Source organism: Colobus angolensis, unplaced genomic scaffold, assembly GCF_000951035.1.
Source record: "Colobus angolensis palliatus isolate OR3802 unplaced genomic scaffold, Cang.pa_1.0 Scaffold46, whole genome shotgun sequence".
NCBI classification, from domain to species: domain Eukaryota; kingdom Metazoa; phylum Chordata; class Mammalia; order Primates; family Cercopithecidae; genus Colobus; species Colobus angolensis.
Window position 1 is genome coordinate 12,209,971 of NW_012118043.1, and position 18,775 is coordinate 12,228,745.

Consider the following 18,775-nt stretch of genomic DNA (forward strand, 5'->3'; position numbering starts at 1 on the left):
GCTGGTTTTTTGTGTGTGGAATTGTGTGGAGTTGGCATCTGTTGATTATCTTTTCCTTTTCAAATTAAGATTTTCCTGAGTCTTCGTAGCTGAGGAATTTTGAATTGTAGACTTTGCAATGCTATACAGATCTGCCCTGCATGTGCACCACCCAGTGGCCAGTCTGGGACCTGGGCATTAATCTACCCCATAGATTACTTCCTGAAGATTGTGGTATGATGTTTAGGATGAGATCTATGCATGCAGAGTTCAGAGGTGACCACAGGAGTCCATCTACAACTTTATGAAATTGCCTTCTTGAGCTCCCCCCTCTTCATGACCCATTTCTCATTCCTCTACCTAAAAAGCTGGAGCTTCAGTTTCCTCACTCTGCCATATGGGCCCCACAACTGTGTCTGCATCTGGGGCAAATCAGCAGAAAACAGAGAGAAAAAACAATAAATATTTGCCCTCATTTTCTTGGGATTGTAACTTCTCTGGTATAAGAAAATAGTTATCCTCGCCCCAAAGTTGTAGGTGCCTGCATGGCCACCAACATCACTGCTGCCATTGCTACCAACAGAATTGCCTGGGGACTGAGTTGGGAAATAACCGAATAAAGAGGGTGAAAAACAACAAAAGATTTCTTTCACTCTCTCTGACTCTTAGGGGTTCCCTTTCTCACTCTGCAGGCCAGAAAGAGAGAATTTCTCTTGTGTGCTCTTTTTCTGCATCCACTGCACCCTTCTGGGTTTGAGAATGCCTTTAAGTTCAGTCTAGATGATACCAGAGGGGGAAGAAGAATGGTAAATTCACTGTCAATTTGCTAATGCTTTAAAAATTCTTCCCAGTCTTTGCCAGTTATTCTATTATTTACTTTGCAGAATCTTCTAATAGTTGCCCCTTACATTCGGTACATTGTTTATAATTGCATTCAATGGGAGAGACAGGGCTGAGTATGCTTTACTCCATCTTGCCTGAATCTGGAAACTATCTGCTTGGTTTGTTGTTTTGATTTAAAGAAAAAAGCAAGGATGATTTGTACACACAAAAGAAAGTTCTAAAACTAATTGTTTTGTTATTCAATCATCAGTCATGAGGCACTTACCCTTTCCTGGCAGCATCTGGTTGAGAATGTCATCTCCTTTTCCTTTGTAGGGACACAACTGACTGTGGAAGTCCATCCTCGAGATGCCATGCCCCAGCTATTTAAGAAGTTCTCCTTGGCTAAACGTATGTATGACAGAGGTACTCATAGTGGAGGGCTGGCAGAGAGGATTGAAGGCAGCTGGTTGGGCCAGATCCCAGCGCAAGCATCTTCTGAGGGAAGGAGAAGAGTGACATGGGCCTGCAAACTGGGAAAAGGCAGAAGCATGACAGCTTCATCCTTGGAGACTCTTTTCTCCACACCCAGCTACCACTGATTTTGCATCTCTGGAATTAGTCATAGGTAACACAAGACATTTAGCTGAAGACACATTGCATCACAAGAGTGTTGTTGCTGTGGCTTTTAGATACCATTTGTTTACTGCCCAAAAAGTGGCATGCAAAATGCTAAGTACTTTAACATTTATTAACTTTTTAACCTTTTGATGTATACTAATATCATCCCCACTTTTTAGATCAGCTAAGTGAGGCTTAGAGAGGTGAAGTGACTACCCATGTCACCCAGCTAGGAAGTGGGTCAGAACCCAGGTATGACTCTGAAGCCTGTGGTCTTAACCAGCATACTTTGCAGTCCTCAGTGCAGTGCACATAGGCCCAGGCCCAGGACCATGATGTCTCCCCAACTCCCTTCTCAGTCCCCTCCCTGCATCTGTCCATCTTATTGCTAAACAGGGACCTCAGGAGGAATGCAGGTGAAATAACAGAGGCTGCAGAACAACTGAGGCTCAAGTACTCTTTAGGTCCATGCAGTGAGCCAAAGTCCTCCAAAACTGTCTGGTCCTGTAGTTGTCAGTAGTCAGCAGTCTACTGTAAAGAGGGCAGGCTCTAGGGTCAACTGTCTAGGTTCATGTCTCAGCTGTGTGACCTTGGGCCAGTGGCCTAACCCCTCTTTTAAACTCAGTTTTCTCATCTATAAAAGAAGGAAAATAAGTGAATCTGCCTCATAAGATTATAATGAGTTAAATGAGAGAGTAAATGTAAAGCCCAAGCCAGGCACAGTAATTGTGTAACAAATGCTAGCTATCATTTTGAACCTTTATCATTCTATCAAAAACGTAGGAGGGAAAAAAATTTAGGTGCGAAATACAAAATGCAGGTGTGAGAAATAAATGAAGCACTGTTTCTCAGAATGACCTGTGTGTGGTTGCAATCTTCTTTGGTATATTTATAGCCTAAAGTGGCCTTCAGGGGCATAAAACTACCTGCTTGGCATCCCCACCTTCAATTCCCCCTGATCCCATCAGGGACCCAAATCTTCCTGACCTGGTTCCAGATCAGCAGGAAAAGTTCCTTTCCTTTTGCCCAGGGAGTCTAATAACTAGGCTACAATTCTGCCTTTACAGTCTTAGATTTATGGGATTCAGTTGGCCTTTAATCCTCTCAAGGAATAATTTAATTATGACCTGATCCTTCTAGGTTTTGACCTCCACACGAACTGCTTTCCCCTTTCTGCATCTTTGTTTCCATCCATGGTCAGTTCTTATCCCAGCATTATCTGGCAGTGGATTCAAGAAAGCAGGAAAATCCAAAAGAGGGCAGGAACACCAGGTTCCAGGAGGACCCACTGAATCATCCAAAGTGTTAGGTCAGAGCAAATACTAATTCCAGTTGCAGAATGCAGCTCCCTTTCTTGTCAGCCACTTCCTGGTTCTTAGTCTTCCTTCTGTCATACAAGGAAGTTCATGGCAATTCCAGCAACAATTCTGTGGTCAGTGGGGTGGGAACAAGGAGGCTATGAAAAAGAGAGTACAGAGGAGGGGTCAAAAGCAAGGACCACCAGAAGATGAGTCATCAGTGCTTGCATTTCTGTTTCTTCTGAAGTATCTATACTTCTAATCTTTGGAATATTGTAGGTTTACAAGGTGATAAAAATGGAAACACAAGACCCCGGCAACCTGGAGGGAAAGATGCCCACGGTAAGTTCCAGAGTCTTCCAGGAGAATTCTCAAGAGAGCACATGGGGTTAGCCCATAGACTAATCTCCAATTGGCAGTTGCTTCCTGGGTCACTATGCTGAGAGGCTGGGGCCACCTTTGGGTTCAGGAGGGGAAGAGTGTCATGATTGATTAGCAATGTCTGCCATGGATACAGGTGGAGAAGGAAAAAGCTCATGCACCAGATGTCATCCTAAAGCTAAAGTGTACACCCCGCAATAACAAGGCAGACCATTATAGGAAACATATTAAAATCATAATTCAGGATTATGTTAACTTTAAATGGAATGCCAAATGTCTGTAAGGTAGGAGGCATGTGAATAAGCAGAGTGAGGCAAAGGAATGAGAGGGATGGTAGATAGCCTGTGTTGGAATCCTGCTTTTGCCCCTCATTTGCCTTCCCTGTGCCTCAGTTTCCCCCTTAGTAGACCAGATGTTATCTAAGGCTGGATGCAGCTCCATACTTCTTCCTATTGTTTTGCTTTAAAATCAGAATAATTTAATGGCACTGATATATTAAATGTATTTATGTAGAATCATATTTAGATCTTATATAATCTCCTCACAGGTAGATTTAATGAGGCATAAATCATGGGCATTTTTAATGTTCAGATATTGGAAAATGGAACCAAGAAAGGGGAAAACTAGTAATAGGGTTTTCAATAGCATTTTAGAAATGCCACCTTTATTCTAAATAGGAGTGCAGGGAGGCCTCATTTGCAGAGCTATACTGAGTGGAAATCTGTTAGATGTGTGAGTCCACTTTGAATGCACTTAGGTTACCCTGATGGCTCTTGTGAGAGAATGATAGGAACAGAATCTGCAGAGGGAGAGGGCACTGAGAAGGGGGAAGGCTCAGCAGGGGCCTGCCTGAGTATCCCCACTCTTCTCTGGCTGCATTTGGACCACACAGGGCAGGGGTTGATGACATAAGTCATGGTGGCCAGGCAAGAAACCCCTGGGCCCAAATATTGGTCAGCTCCCCAGTAAGTGGGCATTGCCTCTCAAACCATGCTGGCCCAGAAGAGGGTCATAAAGGGGCTGGTGCAAGGTCTAGAGGTGACACACACCCCTCCCCACCTTCTCCCCACATCTCTCAGGTCTAATAGCACCAGATTAAGGGACTCTCACTGACAGCGGCAGCCCTGAGGATGTGTGGGCAAATGCACCTGCAGTTTCCCCCACCAGGCAGGGAGGCCACATGTCCTTCCCTGCATGCACTTGCAGAGGAGCCCTACACCCTGCACCCTCCCAGAGAGCAGTGTGACACTAACATCACATGATTTGCCATCTCATTCATGCTCCTGGGAATCCCACAGATGTGTACCTGAGGCCGGGGAGCTGGGTCCAGTCCCTCCCAGCGAGGTGGAGGTCAGAACCAGACTGGAACCAAGGTAGAAGTGCAGGCCCACCAGGTGCTTTCTCACATGGCCCTACTCTTCCCAGGCTTCCTACCATACTCTGGGGCCTCTCCAGCACACCTCACTTGCCCAGCACCCAGAGGCTCCGCACATGGAGGCTGAAGGTGGGTGGGTCCACCTGGGTCAGGGGCTCATTTCTTCTTTGGTCCCAACTTCTTCCCACCCCCATCCTGTCTTCCCACCCAGCTTTCCTGATTTTGATCTGCCTGACTCAGGGACCCTTGGTTAAGAAAGGATCTGCCAGAGCCAAGGCTCTCTTCTGGGCTGGGACAGGAGTCTGCTGTCCATGCATCTGTTGGTCTAACTATTGGCCAGGCAACCTTGCAGCAGCACCCCAGCAGCAGCTGATTATAGCTGTCCTGTGTCCAGTGGGAAGCTTGCATGATTGCTGGCCCTGCATCAGCACTGGTCTCGAGTTTTCTCTCCTCCCTATAGCTCTGTCTCAGAGACCTGACTCATGGCTTGGTCTTTGGGCAGGAGGCTCCCTGTGAGTAAGGCTAAGCATAGATGAGTGATTTGGAGGCCCGGCCTTTCTCAGGGCCCTGTTACCAGAACGCCATCACACATGGTTGAGATGCTCAAGTCTCCAGTTGAGCAAGGGCAAAGGAGGAAGCCTGTCTGGGTGCCAAACACACCTTACCCTGCAGGACCCAGATGGCCCGGCCTTTCCATGCCCTCCTTCTCCACCCAGGTGTCCTTTGGCACCTCCACCCCAGCGCTGTGGTTGTGGCACAGACCTCCCTCCTTGAACCTGTGAGCACGAGCAGCACTGCCTGGACACTCCTCAAAGAGCATTCATTCCTGGGAAAAATAACAGGGAATCCATGGAAAACCAAATGGTGGGAAAAAGGAGATTCCATCATCAATATGTCTGGGAACTGCTGGGTTAACTGAGGTTAAGCCCGTTTCCTACTTCTGACTTCTCAGAGTCTGCAATAGGCGTATGTTCCCTGTAGGCCTCTAAGAGGACTATGGGAGTTGCCATAGTTCCCAAACTAACTTGATCAGGGGACCCTTCTAGGAAAGTTCCCATATAGCTCTTAGGCTCAATGTTTCAGGCTTTGAGAATTGTCTTAAAAGTTGGACTGTCACAGCTCCTCAAAAAGACAGCAAGGCCTAGGCCAGGCAGCCCTCCTTAGTGGGTCTCAGCTGCTGACCAAGCTGCCCTGTGTTTCCAGCCTACCCGTGGGATCGATCCAGCCTGAAATCCATGTCCCTGGACCTGCGGCAGTTTGAGAAACTGGATCTCTACGCCTCACAGGTAGGAGAGCTGGCTGCTCTGACCATGGGCCCCTTCGAGGTGGCTCAAGAGTTCTAGGGCAGCAAAGCCTCTCCCCAGACACCTCCTGAGCATAACCTGAGTGGCTTGGTTGGATGGCCCTGGAATGCCTTTTCATAGCATATGGATGGGGACGGAAGGCACAAAGCAGCAGCCCCTGCCCAGGGCCAGAGGCCATTCCATCCCCCACCCCACCCACGATCCTGTTGCTCCCACCCAATACCGCACACCCTGGAGCTCTTCATTGGCAGGCCCCTCTGGCCAGCCCTGACCTGCCTTCTCCATGCCCCTCTTGGCATTTCTGCTTCTAAGCTATGCCCGCCTCCAGTCCATGGAGGAAGGGAGGAGAGGATGGGAGGACCATGGATGTAGATGGCCATGACCACTATAATCACAGCTGATGCTCACCTCCGAAGTGCATGAGCTGCCAAGCTCTCATGCCTCTGGGCCTGAGCATGTCTCAGGTGCAGGTGGGAGGGGCAGATGAAGAGCTGAAACACTAGGGACATATGGGAGTCATTGGAGCCAGGCAGGAGCTTCAGCACGGAGAGTCTGATAGGAGGAACAAGGTGCTGAACACTTTTGTGAAGTTAGGACATTAAGTGGTCTTAGAAAGGCCACCTTGTAGGTACTCAGGAACCTTGTTTGTTGAAATAATGAGTGGATGGTGGGTGCATGGATCAAGAAAGCCAGATGAGAAGTCAGGACATGAGTTGAGGGCATCCTCCTGTCCTGGCAGAAGACATGACCTGGATTAAGTGGAGACATTGAGGAAACAGAGGAGTGGAAAGACCAATCCTGAGCTAGGGGCAGAGGGGAAGAACTCCATCACCAGTAGGTGTGGAGTGGGTGGGAGGTGGGGGAGAGGGGCTCCCAGACGGCTGGATTGACTCCTGGAGGGTGGATCAGTGCCTCCCCATGAGGAGCAAGGGAGAAGGAGCAGGTTTTAGGGGGTGAGTGTGTTTGGGATATGAGGGGCCCTACTCTCTGTGGCACATCTGGGGGAATTGCCCCCTGGGCAGCTGAATATACAAGCCTGGAAAGGTCTGGGCTGGAGACACTGATTGGGAGTCATCAGATTTCGTTAAGAGCTGAAGCCATAGGTTGGGCATCATATTGCAGGGGCGGAGGAAGCCCATAGGGCATGGAGCCATCAAAGAGGCTGGGGCAAGGCCAGGAAGGGTCAGAGTTCTGGAAGGTCTAGGGAGGGGCTCCCTGGGGCAGGCATGGTCAACAGTGTGAGCTGTGCTATCTGCTCAAGTGAGATCAGGGCAGACTCATGTTGGCTACTGCAGCATCAAAGTGCACCTTACCTCCAGAGGGGCAGTGCACAGGGGCTGGAGGCCTCAGGCCTCAGACCTCAGGTGGGTGGAAGAGCAAGCTGGAGGTGAGTAGTGGGGAGTGAGGAGAAGATCCCACAGGAGCCTGCAGAGAAGGGGAAGCTAGACATGAGTAGAACAGAGGAGACTGGGAGGGCATCCTAAGGTGGGGGAACAAGGAGGCATGGGGCAGCCAGGAAAGGAAGGGAGGAGGTGAGGACATAGGAGAAGGAGGCCATTGATTAAAGAAGGGAAGTCCCTGCAAAGGCTGAAGATCTGAGACATAGAGATAGCTGAAGCAGGAGGGGAGGATGAGGCTCTTAGTGAGGAAGTCCCACCTGGCCTGCTGTGAAGTGGAGGCCAGGCCATTCCCTGTGAGTGAGGGAAGTGGATGGGGTCAGGAGTCTGCAAAGGGCCCGGATTTTTGTAATGGCCATCAGAAGGGATGGGTCAGGCTGCTAGCCATACTCAGAGAATAGTGCCAGGAAGCCAGCAGAGGCCAGAGACCCAGCCACAGAGCAGGGAGTGGCCAGAGCAAGCCAGGCCCAGGTGGGGCCAGGAGGTGGGGACCAAAGGACCAGAAGCCATGGCACTGAAGTAGAAGGCTAAGTCAGGACTCCAGGCTGCAGTGCAGGCCAGCAATGCTGAGTACCATTCGGGGCCCTGCGACAGGGACAAGGACAAAGTCTGTGGCGTTGGAGCTGGACATAGAAGAAAATGAAACAGAAAGCAACTGAGAGAGTAGAACAGGGGCCCAGAGATCTCCAGAGGTCAGGGTGCCAGTGTGCTGGGCCAGTGGTCAGCAGGTGGGTCCTAGAGTCCCTTGTAAGCAGTGAGATGGTTCCAGCTGAAAACAAGGTCCCGGAGTACCCTCAAGCTGGGGGCTGCAGGGAATGTGGGCACCATTGCAGGACCCATTGCCCCAGCATCTCTACAGAGATTAAACATGGTCAGGGCCACCTTTCTGGCAACCTCAGCCCTGTTTCCCTGAGGGCCCCTAGGAAGAAAACTAATTTGTTCTTTTTTATCATAAAATAACATAAAATTTGCCCTTTTAATAATTTTTAAATGTACAATTAACTAGCATTAATTATATTCACAATGTTGTATACTCATCACCCAAAACAGAAGCTCTGTACCCATTAAGCAACGAAATTCCCATTTCTCCTCCCCTAGCCCCTGGTAATCTCTACTTACTGTCTATGACCTTTTCTACTCTAGATATTTCATATGAGTGGAATCATACAATATTTGTCCTTTTGTGTCTGGCTTATGTCACTTAGCATCATGTTTTCAAGGTTCATCCGTGTCGTAGCATATATAGAACTTAATTCCTTCTTTTTATAGTTGGATAATATTCCCATTATATAGTATATATACTGTATATACTCTATTTTATTTGTCCTTTCATTCGTGGATGGATGTTTTTTAACCTTTTGGCTATTGTGGATAGTGTTGCAATGAACATTGGGGAAACAATGTCTGTTTGAGTCTCTGCCTTCAGTTTTTTGGGGTGTATACCTTGGACTGAAATTGCTAGATCATATGATAATTCTACATTTAACTTTCGAAGAAACTGTCAAAATGTTGTCCACAGCAGCTGCACCATTTTACATTCCCACCAGCATCGTACGAGGGTTGTAATTCCTCCATATTTGTGCCAACACATTATTTTCTGGTTTCATTTTTCAATAGCCAGTTTAGTAGGTCTGAAGTGGTGTCTCATTGTGGTTTTGATTTCCATTTCTCTCATGACTAAGGATGTTGAGCAATTTTTTATGTGCTTATTGGCCATTTGTATATCTTCTTTAGAGATATATCTGTTCAAGTCCTTTGCCCCTTTTTGAATTGGGTTGGTTTTGTTTTTGTGGAGTTCTAGGAGTTCTTTTTATATTCTGAATATTTAACCCTTATTGGATATATGATTTGCAATGTTTTCTCTCATTTTGTAAGTTATCTTTTTGCTTTCTAAATGATATCCTTTAATGTACAGAAATTTTTTATTTTCACGAATGGCCTTTTATCTGTTTTTTTCTTTGTTGCTTGTGCCTTTGGTGCCATATCTAAGAATTCATTGTCAAATCCAAGGTCATGAAGATTAACCCCAGTGTTTTCTTCTAAGAGTTTTATGGTTTAAGCTCTTGTATTTGAGGCACTGATCCATTTTGAGTTGATTTTTGCATATGGCATGAGGTAGAGATCCAATTTTATTCTTTTGCATGTGGAAACCCAATTGTCCCAGCACCATTTGTAAAAGAGAGTCTTCTTTCCCCACTGAATGGACTTGACACCCTTGTCAAAGACCCACTAACCATAGATATGTGGGTCCATTTCTGGACTCTCAGTTATATTCCATTTGTCTATATAATCTTTATGGAAGTATCAAACTGTTTTGATTACTGTAGTTCTACAGTAAGTTTTGAAAATGGGAAATTTGTGTCCTTCAAATGTGTTCTTTTTTCAAAATTGTTTTGGTTACTTGTGGAGCCCCTTGGAATGTATAGGAATTTGAGAACTGATTTTTCCATTTCAGCACCAAAAGCTATTGGAATTTTGATAAGGATTATGTTAAATCCTTAGTATTGACCATGACCAGGGGCTGCTACCGCTGTCCAGATGCCTGCCTGGCTAGCCCCCAGATCTGCAGAGAAAAGCTGTGGTGGCTCTGGGGCCTGTGATTGAGCTGGTCAGCACCACCTGCCCTGTCCAACGTCCCCCACCTCCTCCCAGTTGGTCCTCAGCCAGCCTTTGGCCCTCAGGGCCTCTCCTCCAGCTTCTCTGCCTGGGGGAAGAGCAGCACTAGCTATAGGTGCAAGGTGCTGGGCCGCCAACAGCCCCTCCTTGAGGCCCTAATACAGCATCCCCTTCCCGCTCCCCAGGTGACAGCCAAGAGTGGCCTAGACGAACTGGTGAGTGACCTGCTCCAGGAGGCCCATACTGACCTGGAAAGGGTCCGTGCCATCTGGATCTGGATCTGCCATCACATAGGTAGGCCCACCTGTGGCACTGCTGGCTCTAGAATCCCTTGCTTCCTTTCCCTGAAGGCCTCTGCTCCTATCAGGTTATTCACGTGTGCAGAGTGACATGAAAAGTGGGTGGGGAGAGGGGCCCAGGAGACTGGACTGATGAACCAGAGAGTTACCAAGGAGGATAAAATTTACCATGTGCTATTAGTCTCCATGAAAGTTAGTTGGAGGAGAATCCCTTGCAGCCTTCTGCCCATAGCCAGTGCCCAGAGCTGGAAACTTCATCCAGCAGCAGCCTTCCCTCTGTCCCAGCCTTCCCTCTGTCTCATCTCCACAGAGGTGAGAGCCCAGAGCAGCAGGTCATCTCAAAGAAGGATGATCATTGGTGGGGAGAAGTTGCAGCTGTTTGAAAAGTGATTGCAATACCAGAGGGTTCATTAAATACTAGAGCCAGGAAAAGTGGGTTCTCTACTTCCTGCTCCTACACTAGCAATGTTGGCCACTGGTCCCAGCCCAGTCTCCAAGGTTCTTGGAGCCACCTGAGGGACCTAAGCCTATGCAGCTGCCCACACCTCTCCACAGGATGGCCTTGAGAAGCTCCCAGGTCATGCAGAACTGTAGAGGTGGTGGCTAAGGGATGCTGCCCCTTGCCCCCCTTGCAAACACAAATGAGAGCGGACAGGGCCAGATCACGAGGTGGACTCCTAGTCCTTTGACATAAAGACCAGCCGGGTCTTTCTCAGCCTGCTGCCACTGGGCTTTTCTTTTGTTCTTCTGGAACAACAGTTGAGAATGCAGCTTAGAGAATGAGCTTGCCAGGCACAGGTAGGAGGTCCAAACTGAGGATGTGAGAGACCCCCCAGCTCCCATCCCAACTCCATCAGCTGTGCCTGTGCCTTAAAGAGGCAGGGTCAGAAACAGGACTTTTATAGGACTTCGTTACCGCTCCTATCCCCATGCCAATACACACATACACTGTCCTTTTGGGTCCTCAGTGGCTTCAGAGACTTCTGCCTTACGGCCTCACCGCAGGCCTCAGGCTTCTTTGCAATGTCTTCATCCCCTCCTTAGTGAAGTGACAGGCTGTGGGAGAGCAGGCTTCTCCACTTGGGGATGAGCTCTGTGTGCCCCATGGGTCAGCATGAGGCCTCCGGGCTGCAGGAAGACGGGATGAGTGATTTCTCTGGAACTGTGTGCAGAGCTGTGTGGTGGGGATTAGCGGAGAGAGCCCCATGCCCCTGCACTGTCCTAGTCCCTTCTCCTCCTAGTCCCTCCTCAGGGGTTTGGGGAGCCAGGTGGCCCCCTCTGCCAAGGCCTGCTCCTCCTCTCACCACTTGCAAAAAGAGATGACAGTTCCCAGATCCCATTTGGGCTGGGGCTGTAGTTCCATTCAGCCCACTGTGGTTTCCTGGGGCTGGTGATGGCCAGAGCACAGCTAGGGGTGGGGGTGGAGTCTTCTCATCTCCCAGGCTCAGGTTCCTCATGATCCCCTCACCTGCCCTGTAGAGTACGACATTGCAGCTGCTCAGGAGAAGGACCGCCAAGCCTTCAAACCCACTGACATCCTGCGGACCCAGAAGACCAACTGTGATGGCTATGCTGGCCTCTTTGAGAGAATGTGCAGGTACGAGAGACAGGAGTCCCCGTGCTGACCACCAGATCCATCCCTCTCCCTCTTCCACAGTGCCATGTGCCTTTGCCCACATGCCAGGCCTGAAACCTGAGTTTGCAAACTCTGCTCTGGAACCCAAGTGAGTCCTGAAAAGGTCAATTTCTCCCTTTTTAACACCAGCATAATTGACTTTGTACCATCTGCCGGGCTTCACGATGCATTAACATAATGGCAGATGAATGCACAGAGATAATTTGGTTATAAAAAGCCTTTTTTTCCGCCTTCTCCCATCTCTATGCAGCTGAAGGTTAAAAGAATAGCAGGCCTGGGAGCGGGAGGACAGTGGCTGCAGATGCCAAGGGGACTGTGAAAGGCTGTCCTCAGGGCTGACACAGGGAGCCTCTTTTGGGGGAAACAAAAGATCTCCCACCTGAAAAGATTTGTCAGTTGGACAGCTGAATCACTAGGAAGCAGCTTCTCTTGGAGTCGCTGGGCTCCATTTTCAGCACTCTGGGAGTGGGCATATGGCCAGGTTGCTGGGGTGGGAGACAGCTCTGGCCTGAGCAGGAGAATGGACCATTGCCGGTTCCCAGTGACTCAAAACAGGCTTAAGATGTGGGGTGGGGGAAGGAATGGCCACTGACCTCCACAGCTTCCTGAGCCTACCCTCTGAGGTCTGCTGGGTTCCCCCAGAAAACAGTCAGCTAGCCCAGGGGCCATCAAAGAACCCCTCCCCAGGGGTTGGATGAACGGCTGCCCACTGTCTCTGTAAGCTTCTGGGAGTGAGTCTTCTCAGGCACCCAGATGTCAGTCCACCAGAACTGCAGGTGGCAATTCATCAAACCAAGCGTAACACTTAGTCCACAGGCAGGCAGTTGTGATGGCCTCAGTGTTGCAGAGGCGGCAGCTGCTGGGCACTGGGTGCACGCAACCTATTCCTGGCCCAAACCCCCTGTTGTGCTGCCTCTTGCCCCCCCATCACCACTGCCAAGAACACGCACCCACCCGGCTGCTGAGTTGCTCTAACCCTCCTGCTCTGCTCCCTGTTTTTCCCTTTTCTCACTTTCAAGGCCATTCCCTGAGACCACAGCCCCAGAGGCAGCCATGGTGGGTCACGGTACAGGAGATGCCACCCTGGCTGCTTCCCACCCCCGACTCCGGACCCAAGCATACCCCCTGCTGCCTGTGGGCCTCTCCAGGAACCTGGATCCTCACTGGCCTCTCTACCCAGGCTCCCCTGGTCCTGGGTTCCTAACACCGCTAAAGGATCACACTGTCTGGCAAAGTCCTCCAAAATCTGACCTCAGCCAAGTTTCCAGCCTTGCACTGTGTGACACCACCTTCCCGTCCACCTCCGCATACACACCTGCTCCCTCTCCCCAGTGCTCCTTCCAGGCGCCACTCCAGGACAGCCCACAACCTTCCCTGTCATATAGAAATGACAGGAAATGACAGGATATTCCTAGCAGACTTATGTGGAATGGGACTTATTCTCTTTTTTTTTTTTTGTTAACGGAGTCTCGCTCTGTCACCCAGGCTGGAGTGCAGTGGCTGGATCTCAGCTCACTGCAAGCTCCGCCTCCCAGGTTTACGCCATTCTCCTGCCTCAGCCTCCCGAGTAGCTGGGACTACAGGCGCCCGCCACCTCGCCCGGCTAGTTTTTTTGTATTTTTTTTTAGTAGAGACGGGGTTTCACCATGTTAGCCAGGATGGTCTCGATCTCCTGACCTCGTGATCCGCCCGTCTCGGCCTCTCAAAGTGCTGGGATTACAGGCTTGAGCCACCATGCCCGGCCTTTATTCTCTTTTAACTGATGAAATAGCCACAAGTCTTAGCTCCATTTGTGCCTAGCATCTTTCAGAACATGATTATTTTCATCTGATTTTGCAAATTTGAAAACGCTTAGCATTTTTTCCAAGTTCCAGGATATATCCCCCTTTATCCAGTATAAGCTTTCTAGCATACTGTAGAAGGAATGCCAGATTCAAAGCTAGAAAGACCTGGGTCTACCACTTAGAGTGGTAACGCCTCCTTGATCCAGTATAAGCATCCTAGCATCCTTTAGAAGGAGTGCCAAAGTTAAAGCCAGAAAGACCTGGCTCCCAGTTTTTAATTTACTACCTATTCGTTTTGTTCCTTTTGGTAAGGCACTTAACCTTCTGCAGCCTCAGTGTTCTCATCTATACCTGGCAGGGCTATAGGACTCAATGAGACTGCAGTTTTGGGGTTTACCAACCCGATTTTGGGGTGGGTGTTTTTTTAACCTATCTTGTCTTTCTTGAGTATTGATTGGAGTTCTTTGGCTCTGTGGAACTTTCCTACAGATTCTGCCAGCCTACATAGATTCAGAAAATTGACACTTGCCTTGAGTGAAACTGTCAGTTTTTTGCCCAGGTCCAGATACTTAACAATGGCCCTATTCTGGCCTGCAGCTTATCAGTGAAACTCTCGCTAACATTTTGCATCATTTAAAGTTAGTTCCAACATGGTGATTACCATGTGCAAAATTCCTCACATGGCCTGAGATGTGTAACAGTAGTTCACAGTCCTCTGAATTCCTTTAACTTTTTCTTTAAAGATCAGTAACCTATCTATGCATCCCTCTACTAACTCTCTTTACCTTTAAAATAACTGCCAAAAGTTTGGTAAATTAATTAGCTAATTCCTTAATAACTGAGGACATGTAATCCACACTTGCCGATTTATCCCTGCTTCGTTGTCAGGGTGGCTTCTTAGAAAGAGTTGTACCCACACGGACATCATTACTTTTTGCCAGTCCATTCTACCTCCCTGAAATTGCCTCATTAAAGACTGATTTAATAAAGTAATTTGGTGGGGAATTCAGATATTTTCACAACTTCATTCATTTCCTTCTGTCTTTTCCAAGTCACTGATGTGGGGTTTTTTGGTTAGTGCTATAGCTTGTAACTGCTGGTCCAGTTTCCTTCTGACTTTCTATCATCCAATATTAGTGTCTCTTTGCCTCAATTGCCCGTATCCTTAATTGATTCTGCCTAATTTCCTCGCAGGAGCCAAGCTTAATTCCCCAGACTGCTGCCCCTGAGTCAGCCTCCAGTAAATTCTCTTCCCGTTAGCATGGCTTTCACATCACCAGCTAGCAGGTTTTTCAGAGACTTTGAATAAAGCCAGGCGCTTATTACCAGTTTGAGCCCTGACACTGAGGGAGCTGGTTGTCACCAATCAGATGTCAGCTGGCTTTCCACCCATCCTCTAGCTGTCACCGAGAGCAGGGGCAGTAGTGTGTACAGTCAGATGGCTGCTTCTGGTTAGCAGTATGTCCCCTATAATCCTAAAACATCACTTGGTTCCAAAGCCACCAGAAGATAGGGAGTGGCCATCTAAGCCTTCTTCTGGGAGATGCAGATTCATTGGATAACCTTAAATTATCACCAAAAGTGATGCTGGTGTATAAGGCCTCTGAAAGGGACATCTTAGCCCCCCACCCTTATCGCTACACCAAAGGATGGCACTCACAAAGATAAGCTATGTCACTAGTGCAAACCATCTTTTCATTTCACTCTCTGTACCACCTATAAGTGTATAGACCAAAGCAAAATCTTGATTTACAAAAGAGTTGGTGTAACACAAAGGTTCTTGAACTATGCATCAGGACAACTGCATCCACTGCTTCTTCGGCCACTGGCTAGCTGTGTGTCCCCAGGCAAGGCAGCCTCTCCCTCTGAACAGCTGACTCCTCCCTCACCTGTCGGAGAGGAGGCTTCTGAAGTCACGTCTCATGAGGTTCTGCACAGGGCCCTGGAGAGAGAATTATTAGCAAGATTACTTGTTATTGACCTAGCTGTAAGGGTAATGTGTAAGAAAAGGGAAAAGAGAGCACATGGGAGAAATATAAACACACTGTCAGATTATAAGAAATCAAGTACATAAATTGTGAAAGATAAGTCATGGTTTGTTTGTCCTGCTGCAGTATAGAAACCACAGTATTTTCAACAAAATAGAAAAAGAAAAGCATGCTTCATTGTCTCTCCTACAGGCACACTCCCTCCCTTTTTCCCCCACTTGGTTCAGACATCCTGGGAGAGGTGATCAGATTTGGGAAAGTCTACTGTGGTCAGAGCCCAGTGGTGGAGGGTGCACCTGCCCACCCAGATATTTCAGCCACACTGCTGCTGGGGCCTGGCATTGGTGCTGACTGTAGCAGCATCACACAGTTCCTATGGCAGGGCCTGGACCATCTCAGTATAAAATAATACCAAATTAATACACTAGGATACACAGCACCAAACTGGAACACGCAGATCTTTTTAAATAATAAGGATAATGCATTCATAGAAGACTCAGCAGCTTCAGGGTTCATCAAGGGTACCCAGGAAATGACATTGCCTTCTGCTTGGCTGCCCCTCTGTTCAGTCTCTTCCCATCAGGCCACATTTGGTGGCCATGTGGTCCTTTGCAGCCCTCAGGGCTTCTCTGATTGAGTCCCTGAGCCCTGATGTTTGCTGGAGAGGGGGCTGCAGCTTTCTCCAAATCCTCCAGGGTGCTCCTTGGAAGCTTGTTCAGGGCATCTTAAATCCATGTTTTCATTGTGGCTTGGAATACCTATCAGCCATGAACTATGGAGGTGGAATTGAGGTTGTCAGTTCTGTAAAGTAGAAGCAAAGATTCTGCAGTCTGAGGTCATTAAATAAATCTCCTTGGGTGCTATTTTAGGCTCTGGGATGGCTGGTCGGAGCTCTTCAGGAGGTGGAAATGTTTCTGGGCTCTGCCCCTCCTTCAGTGCTCTCTGAGCTCCTGCCTACAAAGTTAATTTCTCCACCTTTGGGTTCTCTGGGACTTTGCTTATAGACTGGCATTTTATAAGTAAAGTTCTGGAGACAGTTCCAGTGACAGTTCCCATATCCACCCTCTTCCAACTGTCAGCACATCTAGGGCAGCCGCTGAGCCTTATTTTTGGGATATCATATTTTATTATGTTGTTACATTGTGTTGCATTGTATGGTGCCACGTTATGTTACAGTATTCCCTGCTACAGTGCTTTATACACAGCGTGTGCAGCCAGTGATCTTTTGATGACATGAAAGAGTTGTGGTTCATCCTGGCTAGCGAGAGTGGCTGGAGACAAAACTCCTGCGAGTTCCACAATCATTGTCTTATACATACAGATTATTTTGCACGAGAATTATGGCATATTTACAATAATGCTTTACATTATGACCTTCTTTGTCCAGTTCATCTGGCACATTGCTGCCAGGTAATAAAATATCCTTATATCAGAGTCAAGCATGGCATAAGCTTATAGCTGAGTTTATATTTTCATCTTTTTTCTGCCCCAGGCATTTCCCACAGCCTTCCCAGCCTCTCCTCAGCCTGCCAGAGAAGAATCAACCCCTGGAGATCATTTAATGCCAACCTTTCTCACTGCCCATGATGAGCCTGGCAAGGTCACCCATGAGGCGACCATGAGACCTGAGAGGTGACCTTATTTCCTGGCTCTGGGGCCACCACCCCCACTCAGAGCAGTACAGGTGGACATCCCTGCCCCTCGCTTCTTCCTCCTCCTTTCCTTTCCAGGACTGGGGCACACTCTCACTGCTGCTCCCTGACTTGGTTCTTCCAATCTTGTCTCCACTTCACCCCCTTGAGGGCAGGATGTCCCCCTGGACACATGGCCTAGGACATGGCTTCTCCCAGGAGGGCATTCCATACCCACTCTGATTTACCCCGCCACCTGGAGGCTGGCTGCACAAATGCTAAATTCCTCTCCTTCCTTCCTTGACTCCAGGTGGCTCTGAGCAGGGGACAAGCGTCAGCGGGCAGCCTGTCCAGAGGCTCACAGCTCCACTAAATCAGTTCACCTTAATGCAAAATGAGCCATTCGCCAAGCCCCATTGTTCCCAGGACTCCCCTTATCCCTCCACATCATCCTAGAAAGTGATACGCACAGACATTCTAGGCAGCAATGGAAAGTAATTTCCTGAAGAATATAATTTTAAGTAGTATTTATGGGTTTTTTTTCCAATTCTCAAAGTAACACATAATCATTATTACAAATTTAGAAAATATAGAGAAGTTTCAAGAAAAAATTAAAATCACCTATAATCCCATTGCCAAGAGACCAGGTGCCTTTTGTGCCATCTCTTCCCCTCTCACTCCCTGCCCCTCCTTCTCTGTGCATGCAGGCAACACACACACACACACACACACACACACACACACACAGCATCGGCATGACATCGTACTGACTGGAGAGACTGACATGCTGTTGTCAGTTCACGTTGTGTCAGGGGTACTGTTTAGCTCACTAAGTATTTTTCACAACATTTCTTCTCCTCACCCAGTCTCTGAGTAGATGGGACCCCACCTCCTATCGAATGTCTATCCCACCCCTACACCTCCACCCACTCCTCTGGCCTTGCTTTCCACTGGTCCCTCTCTGCTAGCTGTTTCCTCTCAGACTATAAACACATTTCCTCATCCTGAAAACAACCCCCTCAGCCCTGCACCCCCCAGCACTCCCCACCATCCTCCACTCTCTGCACTGCAGAGAAATGAGGAGAGGGCACTCCAGGTATGCAGGCTGCACCTGCTCCCCTTCCTTCCATGGTCTCCTCAGCTACTGCCTCCTTCTGCCCTGGAGTGGCTTATGGCCTTTGCCAGCAGAAAATCATGACACCAGGATCTAGTTTCTCTTGCAGTCTGTCCCCATGCCCCCAAGTGCTCCAAGAAGCCTTCTCACAGAGCCCAGCTGGTATGTTCTCATGGGATTCCTTAGAGGGCTTAGGAGGCCTGAACCTCCTTTTGTGAAACAGCAGGCAAAAGGGTGGGGTCTGGAAAACTTCCAAGCCCCTAAGGAACCTCAGCACTAGTGACCCGGACTTTCTGCAGGTGATCAGAGGTTAAGGCAGACATTGTAACACGTCCTCATTGCATGCATGTGAAGAAACAATGAGGGCAGGGAAAGTAGAATCTGTTAACCCTCAGGACATCACATTTGATCTCAATTACTCTCTCAGCAAGTGATATATATTAGTAATATTTAATCCAATATTTTGCTAATTTTAAATTACTTGTTCATTTTTACTGGGAAGATTCCCCCCATTCCTATAGTAGATGCAT

General features: G+C 48.4%; 1 protein-coding gene across 2 annotated transcripts in view; it reads left to right on the plus strand.

Annotated features, from left to right (window-relative positions):
* KY (kyphoscoliosis peptidase) overlaps positions 1 to 18,775 on the plus strand; it is a 50,658-nt gene that overhangs the window by 20,034 nt on the left and 11,849 nt on the right. For both annotated transcript variants that reach the window (XM_011958178.1, XM_011958179.1), the window contains 5 exons: positions 1,138 to 1,212; positions 3,000 to 3,062; positions 5,680 to 5,762; positions 9,979 to 10,087; positions 11,572 to 11,689. In XM_011958178.1, the coding sequence (XP_011813568.1) occupies positions 1,138 to 1,212; positions 3,000 to 3,062; positions 5,680 to 5,762; positions 9,979 to 10,087; positions 11,572 to 11,689 (448 nt within the window). The remainder of the gene's footprint in view (positions 1 to 1,137; positions 1,213 to 2,999; positions 3,063 to 5,679; positions 5,763 to 9,978; positions 10,088 to 11,571; positions 11,690 to 18,775) is intronic.